Source organism: Punica granatum, chromosome 8 (assembly GCF_007655135.1).
Source record: "Punica granatum isolate Tunisia-2019 chromosome 8, ASM765513v2, whole genome shotgun sequence".
Taxonomy (NCBI): Eukaryota; Viridiplantae; Streptophyta; class Magnoliopsida; order Myrtales; family Lythraceae; genus Punica; species Punica granatum.
Genome location: NC_045134.1, coordinates 8,417,752 through 8,435,304, shown reverse-complemented (window position 1 = coordinate 8,435,304; position 17,553 = coordinate 8,417,752). Strand labels below are relative to the sequence as shown.

Sequence of the window (17,553 nt, the reverse complement as noted above, 5' to 3'; positions counted from 1 at the left end):
CTTACCCCACCCAATCGGAGAAACATCATCTCAAGTGCATACCTTCCACGAAGCTTCGTAAATGGGATAATTGCATATCGACCCTCTGTGATTGACATCTATTATTAAAAAAGGAATGATGCAAGCACAGTTGTTTGAAAAAAAAAAATGATTGTTTTATTTTCAACTGTTAAATCGGATTTGGCAAGATCCAGACCACGTACATGTTCAAATTTTTTTAATAAATGATGTAATCATCAATCGTTGAAGTATGATATTTTCGATCACGCAATTTCTCGACGACTCTCGATCGTATCCGTGAAGGAGCCGAAGTCAATTCGATATTAAACTGAACGAAAATTTAAAGTAACAATTTCATTTTATTAAAATAAAGAAAAATAAAATAAAATAGAAAAATACACAATTATATCGATGCCATAATGTTTATTGCCCGCCATTTACATAAAAACACAAAAACAAGAAAAACAGACATCCCCAATTTTTGCCACCACCAAGACCAAGCCTCTTTTCATCCCACATTAGAGATTATCTATTTGATTAATCCATTAATTATTTGTTAATATAATCATCTGTTTGTGCCACCAAACAGCTAATAAACAACTTTTGTAGAAATTTCCAGCAAAAACTTTTGAAGAAATCGGAACTAAGCAGTGGTTCCTTTAACCTTTTCCTTCTTTACCCGACGGCCTATTCCCACTTTGCCCGTCGTGTTTGAACCTGCTCTTGTCATTGTTTCCTTAGGTTGGGCCGATTAAATGGACTTATGTTGCAGCCAGCTGCAGCTCGGGCTGATGAGCCTGTCATTAACGGGGAGGAAGCTAATGGAGAAGATCTACGATGCTATCAGAAACGACCTGCAGGAAGGCCTAAAGAACCTGGAGTGGGCTCTCCGGAAATGGCTGCTTGCCGACAACCCGATGATCGGCAGTGCAGTTCTTGTACACGTCATGCGCAACGTCTCCAATGAATTTGTATGCAGCCCATGTAAGCGTGAAAAGAGATAGCATTTCCATTTTTGCTGATGGGCTCCCGGCGAAACTATTTGGCCCCGAGAGCGCTGCAAGAGCTCATGGAACCTCGCAAGTGAGTCTCAGGAGCCGGACTTGAGACATGCCACTCGGTCTTCAATCCTTTAGCCGATGAATCTATCCACGGATTATGTCTATTGTCTTATTAACTAATAAAGGCTCGACATAGCGATCTTATGACAGTTTTTTCGTCCAGTCAGGAAGCTTTTTGCAAGTTCAGTCGGTGGTGACGAGGTGGTGGAAGTCCTGAAGAAGCGATAGCCGGATGAGAATGAGAGTCCCTTTTTACGGATTTGATCTTTACGGATTTGATTTTCTTTTTTTGTTCTTGTTTTTGTTTTTTATGTATACGATGGGGCAATAAACATTCCGATGTCGATATAATTGTGTATTTTTCTATTTTACTTTTCTTTTCTCTTTTTTAATAAAATGAAGTTGTTATTTATTTAAGTGAACTAGTATATTTTGGTTCGGTTTAATATCGAGTCGACTTTTGCTCGTTGACGGATGAAATTAGGCATCGTTGAGAAGATGTGTGGTCGAAATTATCAGAATTCAAAGATAGAGGAGTGAATCCTTTATTAAAAAAAATTTGGACACGCGTACAGTCTGAATCTTGCCAAATTTGATCCAACGGCTAAAAATAAAACAATCACAGCGATTTTTTTTTTTGTAAATGCCCGTGGTAAAATCTCCCATAAAAAAAGTGATTTTATATTTATTCTTCTCATGTCTCCTAAGGCAGGCGAACTTTATGATTCAATCGAGAAAGGGGGCTTTTGGCTTACTGAAATTATTAAGTATATTTGGTTTTGGAGTTTTTTTTTTAACTCTACTCCATTTAACTCAATTTATCTTCAATTCAACGACACAATTATTATTTTTTTAATTTTTTTCAATTTTTTTAACCATTCAATTCATATTTTAATACTAAATTATCTCAATTATTCATTAATTTTTTTTACAATTCAACAACACAATTATTACTTTCTTTTAACTATTTATTACTTTTTTTTCCCTTTTTTTTCATAATTCAACAACGCAATCATTACAATCCTAAATAAATATAATTATTTATAGTTTGAATGGAGTTGAAAAAAATATATATGTTACCTACCCTTAGTCTCAGTTTCTTTTTTCATTTCTTCTATATTATGTTACCTACTAGAACTCATGGAAGTCGGAAAAAAAAATATATATATATATACATATATATATGTAAATAAGTGTTGTCTCCCGCAAGTATACGGGTCATGCAATAATAAAAGGATGAGCCAAGTATCATTCCCAATTGATCTAATAATTTTGCTAATCACTAAAATTATCGCACTTCAATAATAGTCAAGCCAATTGATTATATGTGATGTAAAATTAAAGACAAACACTAACTAACAAGATACTATCTAGTTCAAATATCTTAAATCAATGATAAGGGAGCCTATGCAGAATTGTGGAGCTTGTACCAGAGCTGAGTTTTAAGGCTGAACAGAGACTTACCAATAAATTCTTTGCACCGAAAATTTTAATTTATAGATGAAAGAAAAATTTTCGCTACATGATCGCTTGTTTTTGCTATGGAGTTTTCTGGACATACGAAATTAAGGGTAAGAGAAACTTACCAATAGGCTCTTTCTTCAGTACCAATTTCATCCCCTCCTATATTATTTACAAAAACCATGTCAAAATTGCCTTCACCTGCATATATAAAATCGCAAAGAAGCTAGAATGATAACAGAAGACAACGACTGAACCGCAAGTTCTTCAGTTCCATTTAATTATGGTACCATGCAAATGATCCAGATGGATCGTGGGCCTCGGAGAGATGGTGTGTTTGTTTTATAAACAATGTTCAACTCAACTCAACTCAACTCCACTTATTTTCAATTCAACATCACAATCATTACTTTTTTATTTTTAAAATATTTTTAACCATTCAATTCAATTTTTTATTTTAAATTCTCTCAACTATTCATTATTTTTTCATAATTCAACAACACAATCATTACTTAATCATTATTTTCTCTCAATTATTTATTATTTTTTCACATTTTTTCTCATAATTCAATAATACAATCATTACAAACCAATTAAAACTAAAACTCAACTCAACTCTCAATTCAAACGCACTCTTATGGTCTCTGCAATTCAACGAAAAGGTTAGGGCCTGAACTGCCACTTAATTTGATGTACTTGCACGTAGGTTTTTGCCCATCTCTCTGGAAAGCACCCGATGTATCACATCACACTTGAAGTATCTGCAAGCATATATTGAGAATACAAGGCCGCAGTGAAGAGATTATATTCGCGGTCTTGGAGAACTAAGATGCATGAAGAGAGAGTTTTGATTTTATCCCCTCGCATGTTTCAACCCCCAAATTCAGGAATTAGTTGGAGACCGCCTTCCATTATCACAATGCTCATGCTTACTTGGCTGATAGAGACTCCTCTCACCCTCCAAAATAGCAGGTCAGATATTTTTATGTTTCTTTTAAGTAGTGTAAATACTTCCGTGTTATTGTCAGGCTTTTGTCTGTTGATTAATGGATTGATTAGTTTAATGGTTTTATTCTCTCTTGGTTCAGATTTGTTCCATTTCCGCAAGATGAATGAGGCAGTATGTAACTGCATTTTCTTGAATTTCAGTCGGTGAAAATGAGATCAATTGCTCGACTGCTGCTGAAAGGTGCTAGACGCTTGGCGTCATCCTCCGCAGTTACATCAACATCACTTAACACTACAAATGAATGAAAATTCCAAATCACCAAGCTATCTATTGCAATTCATATTCCTCTAAATAATGCTAATTACATACTTTGACTGTGATGTATATGGCGTTTCTCGGTTTTGAAGTCTACAATCCATACTTTGAATAGATTGCAGAATTACTAGTAAAGATGCATAAATAGTACAGCCTCTCTTAAAGGGTACTTTGCCTTCTCGGGGAGGTACTTAATTTCGCACACGGCGCTAGCGGGAGCTGTTTACATCTTCTAGGCCAATCTTTTTTGGGTTGAGTACAGCCCCGAGTTCAGCCGAAAAATGATATCAGGCTAAAATGCGCAGTGCAAAGAAAGTGGACTCTTGACCATAGCTGGAGCCTGGAGCTAAACATTCTCATTTCCCAAGTAGGACAAGGCATTGTCTCTGTGTAATAAAATCCGTATCCTTTATCATCAATTAGTTCCACTTTCATCAACAAAAGATGATCGAGTCTCAGTGCTTTCAATTATGTACTGTGTTAACTTCGATCTGGAACTTTATCCTAAAACAGAGGTAGGGGATTTCAGAGTTTGGATATGCAAAATTTACTAAGACGTGAATCCATATATTCCATATCTGGAGGGTTGCTACTAGTTTTAGTTAACGTGTGCTCGTTAATCTATTCTAAACTGGAGGGTCCTTAGAGAGTTGTGGGGTTAACTTCAATTTCTACCTGCTCAAGCCATTAAGGCCATGTTTGGATTCAGGAACAAAAAATTTTAACTTTAACTTTAACTCAACGTACTACACAATAAAAACACACATTTCCCAAGTCAAAAATTTGAACTTTAACTTTAACTCAACACACTACACAACAAAAACACACGTTTCCCAAATCAAATTTATAATTATATCTCATTTGTCATTTTCCACAATCAAAATTAAAATCAAAATCAAAGTTACCTCTGAATTCAAACGCACCCGCTTCTGGATTGTCGTCATTCCAAGCTTCCCGGTGGCAAGAGGTCGCAGTGATCACACAGAAAGGTCCGTAAAGCAGAGTACACATCCTTCATCATAATTTGACATCTCCATCTTTGATTTCACTTTGATTCCAGAATTGTACATGTCACACTGCAGCACCTGTAGAAGTTCTTGTAACCATAATGAAGCTCGTCTTTTGCTCGCTCTCCTGAATTATGGAGCAGCATGGAAAGCAAAGTTGACTAGAGTATTCGATGCAAGATTCTCTCACTCCTGCGTGCATGATGTTGTATTCGGAAATCAATCTAAGAAATTTTTTTCATGATTTGTGTCCAGGCACACCATTTCCTTTCAGTTAGCACATCGGTTCCAGTTGAACTAACAAACTGCGTTTCAAGGAGAAGCTCACCCCCTTACAGAGTAAGCTATGACAAAACATCTAGCTTTAAGATTTCGGGCAAATACTGGCCGATTTCAGTTGCCTGATTCTATTTGGAAGCTGAAGGAGTTGAAAGTGATCAAGCTGAGCAGTTGCAACGCCCATGAGTTACAAAGCTCTATCGGAAACTTGAAGAAGCTTGAAGAGTTGGATGCTCCGAGTTCTCCAAAAGGAGAAATCCCAAGCCAAATTGGGAGGTTGTCCAGCTTGAGAGTATTGGTGCTATCACGTACCAAAATATGCATGCTCCCCTCAACAATAAGTAAGCTTTCTTCGCTCCAAACCCTCTGGTTAGAAGACTAATAAACTTGAAGATTTGCAAATGCTTCCGAAAAATTTGCTTAGTTTAAAGTTCACGTCAGTGCTATTAAAGAGTCCCAGATCTCTTAAATCTAACCCAACTGATTGATTTGGAGATAGCCAATATCGACAAAAGAATACGTGCCGACCATGTCAAATTTTCGAATTACATGTGGCCATGCAAGGTAGCAGAGCTAGAGAGACATTCTGTTTGGAATCCGTCAAAATTGGAGAACAACCTTGTTTTTACCTTTCAAAAGTCACCACCCTACCCACTGAACTACTGGGCATTTTCTCCCAATTGGACTCGCTTGAGTTGGGTTGCCAAGATTTGGAATGTTTGCCGCAGCCCCCATCAAGTCTTGTAAGGGAAATAAATCACACTGAGAATCCCGAAGATATGGGAAGACAAGAAGGCATATCAACTCCCGATTCTGATGCACCAAATCTCACCTAATTAGAAAATTCATGTGTACAATATTCTCTCTGTAATGCTTCCTTATTCTCATATACTTTCTTATTGTACATTGGACGTTCTGTATAAGTATCTCTCAAGTTTTGTAATGAAATGTAGAAGAAACATTTTCTCAAATACTTAGCTGCTCAACGTTCGTTTGGTATCAGAGCCTATAGGAGGAGATATCCTCTTTCTTACTACTCACATAATGGCCAATGCCAATAGTTCTTACCCGTTTCCCTCAAATCTTAATATAGCAAATTTCGTCACTATTAAGCTCAATGAAGACAACTATTTGCTGTGGGAAACACAGGTTGTATCTCTGATTGAAAGTCGGGATCTTCTTGGTTTTCTCACTGGAGAGACTACAGCACCAACAGAAACCATTCCTGGAGCCAATGAGGGAGAGGTTGCTGCAAATCCAGATTACTTTGCCTGGGTTCGTACTGATAGGCTTGTAAAGTCATGACTTGTGGGGACTCTGTCTGAAGAAGTTTTGGGGCTTGCAGTTGGATTAAAAACCACTGCACAGGTATGGAAGGCTCTAACTGAGCATTTTGCTCAACACTCTATTGCAAGAGAGTTCGATTTCCTTTCTCAACTCCAGCATATTGAGAAAGGAGATCTTACACTAAGCAAGTATCTCAATAATTTTAAGTCCATTTGTGATCAACTTTCTGCTATTGGAAAGCCTGTTTCAGATGTCAATAAGGTATTCAGGCTATTGGAAGGGCTTGGTGACAAATATGAGTCTTTCAAGACCACCATGCTTCGCCCTCCAATCCCAAGTATGTTGATCTCGTCTCACAGCTTAGGGGTTATGAGCTACGCAATAGGAATCTTCTCCATGCTACTCCTCCTCAATCTGTTACTTATGCAACCCCTTCTCATTCTATTGCTTTTGTGGCTCAAACTCCGAATGATTATCATGGCTCTGGCAGAGGAAAAAGCTACTCTAGTGGAAAGGGCTCTTTTAATCGTGCAGGACATTCTCAGCAGCCTCAGCAGAAGAATCATAGAGGCTCGAGTCAAGGAGGTCTTCACAAGCCCGGGATTCCTACTTGTCAAATCTGCAGGAGACGAGGGCATACTGCATTGAAGTGCTATCACAGATTTGACAATAGCTATCAAGCTAACAACATCCCTCAAGCCTTGGCTGCCTTACAGATTTCTGATGCGGCTGATGAGAATTGGCACCCGGATACTGGAGCCAATGTTCATGTTACTAATGATCCAGGTAAACTCAATGATCTTGCTAATTATTGTGGCTCGGATCACTTGATGGTTGGCAATGGTGCTGCTCTCCCTATTACACATACTGGAACAAGCTATATTGGCCAACCACCATGTCAGCTTCCACTGAAAAATGTTCTGGTGGTACCCGAGATTAAGAAGAATTTGATATCAGTCTCTCAACTGACACATGATTATCCTTGTTACTTTATCTTTGATAATGCTGGATTTTGTATCAAGGATTCGAAGACAAATCGGGTCCTAGCAAGGGGAACTAAGGATCGTGGGCTCTACACAGAAATGAGCAATAGTTGGACAGCTTTCTTCTCGCATCGAAATAAGTCTGCATCTGCTGAAGTGTGGCATCGGCACTTGGGACATTCCCATGATCGTGTTCTGCAACAAATGTGGAAGCAGAGACAAATTTCTGTTTTATCAAATAAAACGACACACAGGTTCTGTGATACCTGTCAAATTAGCAAGAGCTCCAAGTTGCCCTTTAGTCGTAGTAATTCGAGGAGTGTTTTTCCATTACAAAAACTTCACTGTGACTTATGGGGGCCTGCTCCTGTTTCATCTATGCAAGGATTCCGATATTATGCTATTATTGTTGATGACTTCTCTCACTATTCCTGGATTTATCCCCTGAAGAAAAAGTCTGATTTCTTCAAAACTTTTATCTCCTTTCAAAAGATGGCAGAGAATCAATTTGACCGCAAAATTAAAGTTTTTCAATCTGATGGCGAGGGAGAGTTTGTCGGGTCAGCTTTTCAGGACCATTTAACCAGTTGTGGTATTCAACACTTTATCTCATGTCCGAATACACCAGAACAAAATGGCATGGCTGACGGAGACATCGGCAAATTGTTGAACTTGGCCTTGCACTGCTATTTGACTCTTCTATGCCACTAAGTTATTGGGTTGAGGCCTTTACAACGGTTGTCTTTGTTATTAATCGTCTCCCCTCTGTTTCCTTGATGATGACCAGTCCATACACGGTGCTATTCAACAAAGATCCCGACTACTCCATGCTTCGAGTATTTGGCTCTCGCTGTTATCCATAACTTTGAAATTACTCGAAACATAAGTTTGAACTGAGGTCTCTTCCCTGTGTCTTCTTGGGGTATAGTGAGAAGCACAAAGGCTATCGGTGCTTGCATATATCTAGTGGCCGGGTCTATATCTCACGGCATGTTATATTTAATGAGGATTCTTTTCCTTTCCAGAATATCTCACAGGGGGAGAAACATACTTCTCAAGATGAGCCTTCAATATGGACAACCACGCGAGAATGGGCTCGAATTTTTAATTCATCAGTTTTCTCTCATGATGAAACTCCAACTGGATTCTCCTCATCTGGTCTCACTTCTGCTGCTTCTGTTGTGCCTGTCCCTTCTAATGAAGAACAGATTGCGGTAACATCTTCAGCTCCCGATCCTCTCAACTGAGCTTTATTTCGTGACTCTGCTGCTGCACCTGCTGATCACAACATATCCAAGGCTTCTGACTCTACTGCTGCACCTGTTGCTCACAACATATCCGAGGCTTCCTCTGAGCCACATGCTATTCAGCCTCCTCTTCCATCTACTGACAACTTGCACCCGATGATCACTCGTGCTAAGGCAGGTATATCAAAACCAAATTCTAAGTTTGCTAATCTTTCCACTTTAGATATTCCTGCTGAACCTCGGAGTGTCAAAAGTGCTCTCAAACATCATGGATGGAAGGAGGCAATGCTTGAAGAATTAAAGGCTCTTCGTCAAAATCACACTTGGGAGCTTGTTCCTCGCACTGATCAAATGAATGTTGTAGGATGTAAATGGGTCTTTAAAACAAAACTTCGGGCGGATGGCACTTTGGATAGTCTTAAAGCACGACTAGTGGCTAAGGGATTTCATCAAGAAGAAGGGATTGATTATCTTGAAACATTCAGTCCAATCGTTAAACCAGGTACTATTCGTATTGTCCTCACTCTAGCTGTTGTTCGGAATTGGTCCATTCGACAGCTTGATTTTAAAAATGCCTTTTTGCATGGAAGTTTGGATGTACCTGTCTATATGGAGCAACCTCCCGACTTTCGTGATGATACTTGTCCTCATCATGTTTGTCTCTTACACCGAGCACTCTATGGACTTAAACAGGCTCCACGGGCTTGGTTTGAACGATTCAGTGATTTTCTCCTTCAATATGGGTTCCAATGTAGTCTGGCCGACCCTTCTCTATTTGTGTTTCGTCGTGATCAGCACATTCTTATTCTTCTTTTATATGTTGACGATATCATCATCACTGGGGACTCTGATTCGTTAATACACGATTTAACTGTCTCTCTTGGTCGTGTCTTCTCAATGAAGGATCTCGGCCTCTTACATTACTTCTTGGGTGTTGAGGTTCTTCGTACTTCGAATGGCATTTTTCTCTCCCAAAGGAAATATGCATGTGATATTCTTGACCGTGCTCTCATGAGACAATGCAAAGCTATTGCGACTCCGATAGCACTCAAACACCCTCTTGGGAAATTAGATGACCAGTCTTATTCAGAGGCTTCTTACTATAGAAGTCTTGTTGGAGCTCTACAATATTTAACTCTTACCAGGCCGGATATAGCTTACTCGGTCAACATTGTTTCGTAGAAAATGCATTCCCCGACTTTGGCTGACTTTCAACGTGTCAAACGTATACTACGTTATATTCGGGGTTCACTTTCTCTTGGCCTTCGTATTCTCTCGTCTAGCAGCCTTGATCTTCATGCGTTTGCAGATGCTGATTGGGCCGGGTGCAAGGAAACAAGACGATCAACCACTGGGTTTTGTGCCTTTCTAGGAGCAAATTGTATTTCCTGGGGAGTCAAGAGGCAACCGACTGTTGCTCGTTCTACAGCTGAAGCTGAATATAGGGCCCTTGCTGTAGCTGCTGCAGAACTCACATGGATCTCCTACATACTTCGAGACCTTGGAGTTTTTCAGCCGCGACCCTCGCTGCTCTTCACAGATAACATCTCTGCACTACATCTAACGTTGAATCCTATCTTTCATGCCCGTACGAAGCATGTGGAAATCGACTATCATTTTGTGCGAGAGAAAGTGGCTCTTCGGTCCATAGTCACGCAGTTTGTGCCGACAACGCTTCAAGTGGCTGATATTTTCACTAAACCGTTGGTTCGAGCTAGTTTTCTTGATATTCGAAACAAACTCGGTCTTTGGGAATTACCTGCGACCGGTTTGAGGGGGAGTGTAAGGGAAATAAATCACACTGAGAATCCCGAAGATATGGGAAGACAAGAAGGCATATCAGCTCCCGATTCTGATGCACCAAATCTCACCTAATTAGAAAATTCATGTGTACAATATTCTCTCTGTAATGCTTCCTTATTCTCATATACTTTCTTATTGTACATTGGACGTTCTGTATAAGTATCTCTCAAGTTTTGTAATGAAATGTAGAAGAAACATTTTCTCAAATACGTAGCTACTCAACGTTTGTTAGTCTATCAAATTCAATTCTGAAGGGTTCGAAGATTGATACAAAGCTGCCCAGCAGCCTCTCCGACTTGAAGAGCTTATCCTATTTACCAAGGTTGTCAGAATCGCGATTCTACCTAGAATTGATTGAGAATCGTGAAATCGTGAATAGTAGAATCGAATCGTGAATAGTAAGATTCTACCTGTAATTAAAAAAATAGAATATATATATATATATATATATACACCAAATCTCATATTAGAAATAATAGAAGTAAACATCAAATGATAAATCTCGATACTTCCTACTTCGTTCGTCAAAATAAGATGGTTTAGTCTTCACAAGAGAGTACTCCCACTATAACAACCTCTCATGAAAATCAATATAGTACTGTAATCACGAATCCTATAGGCGAATCTGCTTTTCCTCCCTAACTTCTTCTTGGTCTGTCCCTTCTTGGAGTCATCTTTCTCTGCACCTAAAAAAGTCGAAAAAATTCCAGCCTAAATCATCTCAAACCAAATGGCAATCAAGAATTGGCCGGAACTCAATTCTAACGAGTTCCAAAAACTTTCCAAGTCCTTATCACTTATAGCCAGGAGATAAGTTTCAAAATTTTCATAAAATAAGAGAACCAATAAGTAATACTATCGCACAATGAGAGAGATGAGGAGGGAGAGAGAGGGGGCATACGACTTTGAGTTGAAACCAGAATCATAGAATCGGTCCGATTCTACGATTCGAATCGTGATTCTAACAACCATGCTATTTATAATTCTCCAGCAAGTTTAAAGAGACTGTTAGTATCTTCTTTCACAATTAAAGATTCTAGAGGTGTTGGCAATAGACCTCTGTGAACAACTAGTAAGGATTCCGGGTCTTGGAGGGCTAGAGTCGCTGGAAGATATGTACCCTTCTAGTTGCAAGTCGTTGAAAAGAATCGGGCATCACCTGCCAGTACATCTGAAGAGTATGACAATATCTTATTGCAGTTGTCTGAGAAAATTACCAGATCTGTCATGCTTAAAGAAACTACAGCAGCTAAGGGTAGAATGCTGCAATGAACTAATGAAGATCGTCGATTCGTCGGCCTTGGGGAGATGGAATCTTTACAAGAAACATTTATTGCCGGATGTGATTCACTGAGAAGTTTAGGGCCTCAACTGCCACTTAGTTTAAAGTACTTGGACATAGTCTATTACTCGTCCCTCAGGAGAGTACACAATGGATCGCGCTTGAAGAATCTACGAGCGTTAATAAGAGTATAATGCCGCAGAGAAGAGATTCCAGGTCTTGATGAGAAAGTCTGACATTGTCCCATGGGGTGAGCTAGTGTCCGACCCCCATATTCAGGAATTAGTAGCAATCATCTAGATCGTGACTCATGCGGCAGACTGTCTCATGAAAAGGTACTAAATTTTGGACGACGAGCTAGAAAGAGAGCTGTATATATATATATTTTTCCTTTTACATCTTTTAGGCCTACCATTTTGGGCTGAGTTTGGCTCGAGCTCAGCCAATAATTTCATATCAGCTAAATTGCAAGGTGCAGGGCACTGGACCCTGGCCATAGCTGGAGCCTGGAGTTAACCATTCTAAATCCTGCATTGGACATGGCATTGGCTCAGTGTAATGAAGTCTTCTTCCTTTCTTCTTCAATTAATTCCACTTTTATTGCCAAAAGATGGTCGAGTCCTAAGTACTGTCCATTACTGGTCGTGTGAACTTCGAATTGGAACTTCATCATACAATGGGGATAGAAGATTTCAAAGCTTGGAAATGCAAAATCTACTATTAGAAAGTGAAACCATACATTTATATTCCACATCAAGGGTGCTGCTAATTGTTTACATCGACAAGGTACATATGTATGCTGGTCAATCTTTTCTAAACTGAAGGGTCCTTGAGAGTTGTACGACTAACTTCAACTTCTCAGCTTCTGAATTTTTTTTTTGGGCATTCCCAGCTTCCTGGTGTCAAGAGTTTACCGTTTGTTCGCTCATGAAAAGGTCCGTAGTGAAGATTACACATCCTTCTTCAAGATTTGATCTTTACATCTTTGACTTCATTATGGTTCTAGAACTGCAGATGTCATATTATAGAAGTAGAGGGATGTCTGTCCAGCAGCAACTATGGTTCTTGTAACAGTAACCCCAAAACGCGAGCTCATCATGCGCTTTTGATAGGCGATTGGAGTTATTCCTAGTGTATTCATCTTGGTCGTGGAGTTGTTCAGCTGAACCTCTTGATGTTTCAAATCACAACTGATTATGTGCCCTATAAACTCAAGGTACTCTAATTAGTTTACCCATTTATGGGATTTCCACCTCCTTTGTCCAAGCTAGCTCTCGAGGTGGACCATTGTTCGAGCCTGGAAGATGTTGAAGGCAATGGTAGGAATAGATATATATAAAATATGATTAGTCCAAATATATTACATTGACGGCGGTCATTTGACATTGACCTCTATAAAAAATAACTTACATGACCTTCTGTGGTACTCTGTAATGGTGATCACATAAACACACATACATGGAAATTATTAAAAAACTAACATATGTCTCCAAATAAATATCGAGGAATATAATTAATGCATGTCTTGACATAGAAGCGAAACTTATTGCCCACCCGTGGCCTAAATGCTGTTGGTTTTCATTTTTGCGTTGTATGTCAATCCAAAGCCAAATGGGAACAGAGGATCGTATGAGGCAGCACCGGGATCCATCGGCAATTGGTCAAGCCTCTTGAACCATGAGACAGGTAATCGTCCCACAAAGTCATAATCTCCAAAAACTACATCTGTGATTCCATTTCCTTCAGTCCCAGGCAACCAAGCAGCAACCAAAGCATCAATCTTCTCAAGCATCTCTGGCTTTAATTCTATAGGTCTCCCAGTAATCAAAGCAAGAAGTGTTGGTACTCTATCAGCAACTGAACATATCATATCAGCTAGATCAGAAGGGATAACAAGTTCGGTCTTCGAGCTGATATATTCTGCATATGGAGTTTCACCAACAGCCACAATGGCGAATGCAAAATCATGAGCTGATAATGTGTCCACTGATGGGCATTGCTCGAATATGACTTCTGTTTCAGGTCCAACTGTTTGTTTAATCGCATCAAGAATGGTGGTCCCTGTATAACAGAAACCAAAACAAATTTCACAGATTACGCCACAAAAACTAAACTGGAGAGACAAATTTTGAAACTAAGCTTCGACAGCCACTGCAGAACCTACAACTGTAAGATTGCAGCAGAAATGAAGGACGCAATTCCGTGCATACCAATTGTTGTCCTGCCACTGTCTCCGATCCAGCGTACAGTCCAGGCCCCACATTGATAACCAAGATCATCTGCGTGCGTTCCAGCGACAAGAATTTTCCTGGCATTCTTGTCTAATGGAAGTAAAGGCTTTTCCGGGTCCTTCCCATTCTTCAACAGGACCAAGGACTTCCTCACTGCCTCCCTCGCTATCTCTCTATGCAGCTGCAGATCATTTTATCACACCAAACATAAATCAGATTGGACCATGCCGGATTTCATGTGGTCCACAGATCAAAAAAGTGGATATCCCCCAATCTTAATGGACTAGGTCATGGGAAGAATCTATCTGAGGAAAGACCAGCAAGCTATGTGACATTTTCTGCAGGTTTACCTTGCAGCCTACAAGATCTAGCAATGACCTGTCGGAGAAAGGGTGTTCGAAAATTCCTGCAGCAAACTTCACCCTGAGTATTCTCTCCACGGCGTCATTAATCCTAGAGATCGGAACTTCCCCTGCCTCCACTAGTGACATCAAGTCGTCTTGAAATTTTACGACGTCACGAGGGCCCAAAACCTGCGAGAAAGGAAAAGGAGTAAAGGAGCTACTTCTAAGGGAATGTAACATGTTTAAACTAGCAAGCCTGATCAGAAGTCTTGGGTATTACCATGTCGATCCCCGCATTAATTCCGAGAGCAGCACATACACGATAGTCTGCCCCTTCTGGGTTTTCGTTTTCTTTTAGTTTATCAATACCTTCCCAATCAGAAATTACGAAACCCTATAAATGCCAGAACGGTTACCGTGTTAATGTTCAACGTTGACAGGAAAATGCACATGTCTTAAACCCAGTTTTATTACCAAAACAAGGAGGGGAAGCAATTACCTTAAACCCGAGTTTGTTCTTCAGAACATCAGTCAGAAGAAACTTATTAGAATGCATCTTCTGCCCATTATAGCTAGAGAAGGAAGCCATGACAGTGCAGACATTTTGAGAGATACAGTCAAGGTAAGGGGCCATGTGAACCATCTCCAACTTGTCGTTACTTATTCTCGTATCCCCCTCGTTTTTCCCTCCTTCAGTGCCTCCATCTCCAACAAAATGCTTCGCACACGCGATCACATTGTTTCTAACAAAGACAGGAACTTAGTAAGGAACACCAGTACTCGTTTTCATTTCACCCTTCCAAATTGAAGCACTGGGCGAGTTACCTTCCAGCGACAAAAGGGTGGCCCTTTGTGTGCTCAGCTGGCGGAAGCCCTTGCAGGCCAGTAATTATGGAAGCCATCTTTCCAACGATTTCCGGGACCTCACTGTAACTTTCATAGCATCTGTTCCACCTCAGATCTTTAACAACCTGCCATAATGTTAAAATATATTGCCATTTTTCTTGAATTGATAAACACAAACATAATGTTCTAAATTTCACTTTCGAGTTTCCGTAGAAAAATTTCAGTCTCATTTTGATTAACTCATTGAGATGATAGCCGCTACTCCTTGTACGTGCATTATATTCCAATCTTAAGAGAAACTTTCATTACCTTTTAATATTATTTTTTTATCATTAATTTGGTCTTCCATAATTATGTATTTTCATGAGAAAAGTATTGAGGAATCCGAGCACCCAAAAGAAATAAGAGATTTGAATTCTTTTATCTTGTTTTCATAAATTAAATAATTAATTTGTTTTGAATTATAAATTGTCTAATAAGATAAAGTACGTACATGAGCAAAATTTTTTTTTAACTTATATCCGTCATAACTTAAATAGAATATATATTTATAATAACTTAAATTACTACATAAAACTAAAATAAGTATCCAGAACTCCCGGCAACACAAGGAGCAAAAGTGTAATTAATGCCACCTGCCCTGGCCTCCAAAGCGGTTGCTGCTCCTATCCTTCGGATCAACTCTGCATCTCTGTCTCACGTAAATGTCTCAGTAAAACAAGAAAGACTATCATGTTCGCACGACCGCTTGGCCCTGGCTACTTTTAAGTACCTAACGAATTAAGAATAAAAACAACAAGGCTAAGTTACCTAGTGGCACCTAGCCCCACATTGTGCGGAAAGATGGTAGTGCCATAGGCGTTATTGTGGCCATGAACTGCATCCACTCCCAATATGAGTGGTATACCGAGCCGTGACTGAAGTGCTGCTTGTTGCAACTCATCTGCCTTGTCCGCCCAGTCCTTAACCGGCGCACTGTGACATGGCCCTCTGCCAGCATTCACTCCTCCTACACCCCAATATCAGCGTGATACTTTGCATATATATTATTTTGCTACTCCAAATCCGAGCAGCAAAGTTGTAGATCAAGGTTGCATTGTTTATAAATAGTTGTAAGACCACATTTCTTATATGTGCACCAAGGTCAGTAAGTGTGCTCCATAAGGGAGCGAGAGTGCTTAGTTTTGAGAGTTAAGAATGAGTTAAATCCGATGCTGAAAATATATAAAAAAAAATTCTCAAGTTTATAAGAAATTAGATACCACAACTTATCAGTTCAAACTTTTTGACACTTATGGGCCTAGTGAATCGCTTAAGATTTAACAATTAAGTAGATTTAGTTATTTTAATTAAAAAAATTACTTATTTTAAATTACCGAAAGAAAATTTGACTTAATTTAAGGTTGTATTTGTGTTGACTTATCATAGCCACCACTGCTCAAGAATAGCAGATCAAGCTCCCTCAAATCGGAGCGATAAGGGCTTTGACATTGGCCCCATTACCACAAAAGAGGTTGTCCAAGGTCGCCAGCGACCTGGCTTGTGGCAGTGGGGGCTAGCGTCGAAACCCCTACCGGGGGCTCCACCGCTCCAATTTCATGCCCCCTCTCTCTTCGATTTCAAGGAGATCATTGGTATCAAATGTTTTTCGATATCCCTAACTGATTTTCTCCATATCATCTGCCTTGATTCTCTCCCTAATAGAGAGAAAGGACAAAATTCCGGGCGGAGGCAATGGTGGCCGAGATTGGGTCCACCCCCCCCCCCCCCCCCCCCCCCCTCCCGTTCGGCCAGGTTTACCCCCTTCTCTCTACTTCATAAGTAAAAAACAAAATGGTAATGACGAAAAACTTCAGGTGCATGGCTGCGAGTATAAAAGAATGCTGGGGTAGTTGAAGAGAAGAGAAGAGAAAAGAGTACCAACGGAGCCATCACGGAGGGCAGCGGTAGCGGGAGGGAAAGGCATAGTCATTTGACCAATCTTCTCTTTCAAAGACATTCGACCGATCAAATCTCTCACTCGGTACTCAATGGGCATACTTGGGTTCTTGTATCCCTCAGTTTCCATGACCACTCTGCCTCGTTTTTTTTTTTTTTATGGATGATGACCACTCTGCCTCAAACAGTAATGTTGCTCGGATCTAATTGTGCCCAATTTTAATTGGTAACCTTTCTTGGTGTGTCAATGATCTTATGCAAAAGGAACGAGCTATATATATATATAATTGCAACTTGTTTGAATAGCGACGAAAGCAGTACATAGAGTAAGCCTCGGGCTCGGGCAAACTGGAAATTCTTAGGGAAGTCATTTCTATACAAATTCTCCAAGTCCTCTTTCTTTTTCTTTCTTTTTTCCCTTTTTTTTTTGGGTGGAATCTCCATTTCTATCCCTCACGACTATACCCGTAAGCCAGAAAAAACACTAATCTACTTCTTTTCCTCTTCAACCCAGCAGATC

The 17,553-nt window shown here is 39.8% G+C and overlaps 1 protein-coding gene across 3 annotated transcripts; it reads right to left on the bottom strand.

Annotated features, from left to right (window-relative positions):
* Window positions 1-13,138: 13,138 nt before the first annotated feature.
* Window positions 13,139-17,178, bottom strand: LOC116187215 (beta-glucosidase BoGH3B-like). Of its 3 annotated transcripts, none has more exons than XM_031515851.1 (9): window positions 17,016-17,178; window positions 15,906-16,104; window positions 15,697-15,786; window positions 15,075-15,221; window positions 14,749-14,992; window positions 14,530-14,643; window positions 14,256-14,438; window positions 13,885-14,086; window positions 13,139-13,735 (listed from the first exon to the last, which is right to left on the bottom strand). In XM_031515851.1, exons 1-9 carry the CDS (start codon window positions 17,161-17,163, stop codon window positions 13,236-13,238), a joined length of 1,827 nt encoding a protein of 608 aa, XP_031371711.1. In that variant the 5' UTR covers window positions 17,164-17,178; the 3' UTR covers window positions 13,139-13,235. The 3 variants fall into 3 exon arrangements, with proteins under 3 accessions (XP_031371711.1, XP_031371713.1, XP_031371712.1); XM_031515853.1 differs by having other exon boundaries at window positions 15,075-15,210; window positions 15,692-15,786; window positions 15,906-16,098; XM_031515852.1 differs by having other exon boundaries at window positions 15,906-16,098.
* Window positions 17,179-17,553: the final 375 nt, after the last annotated feature.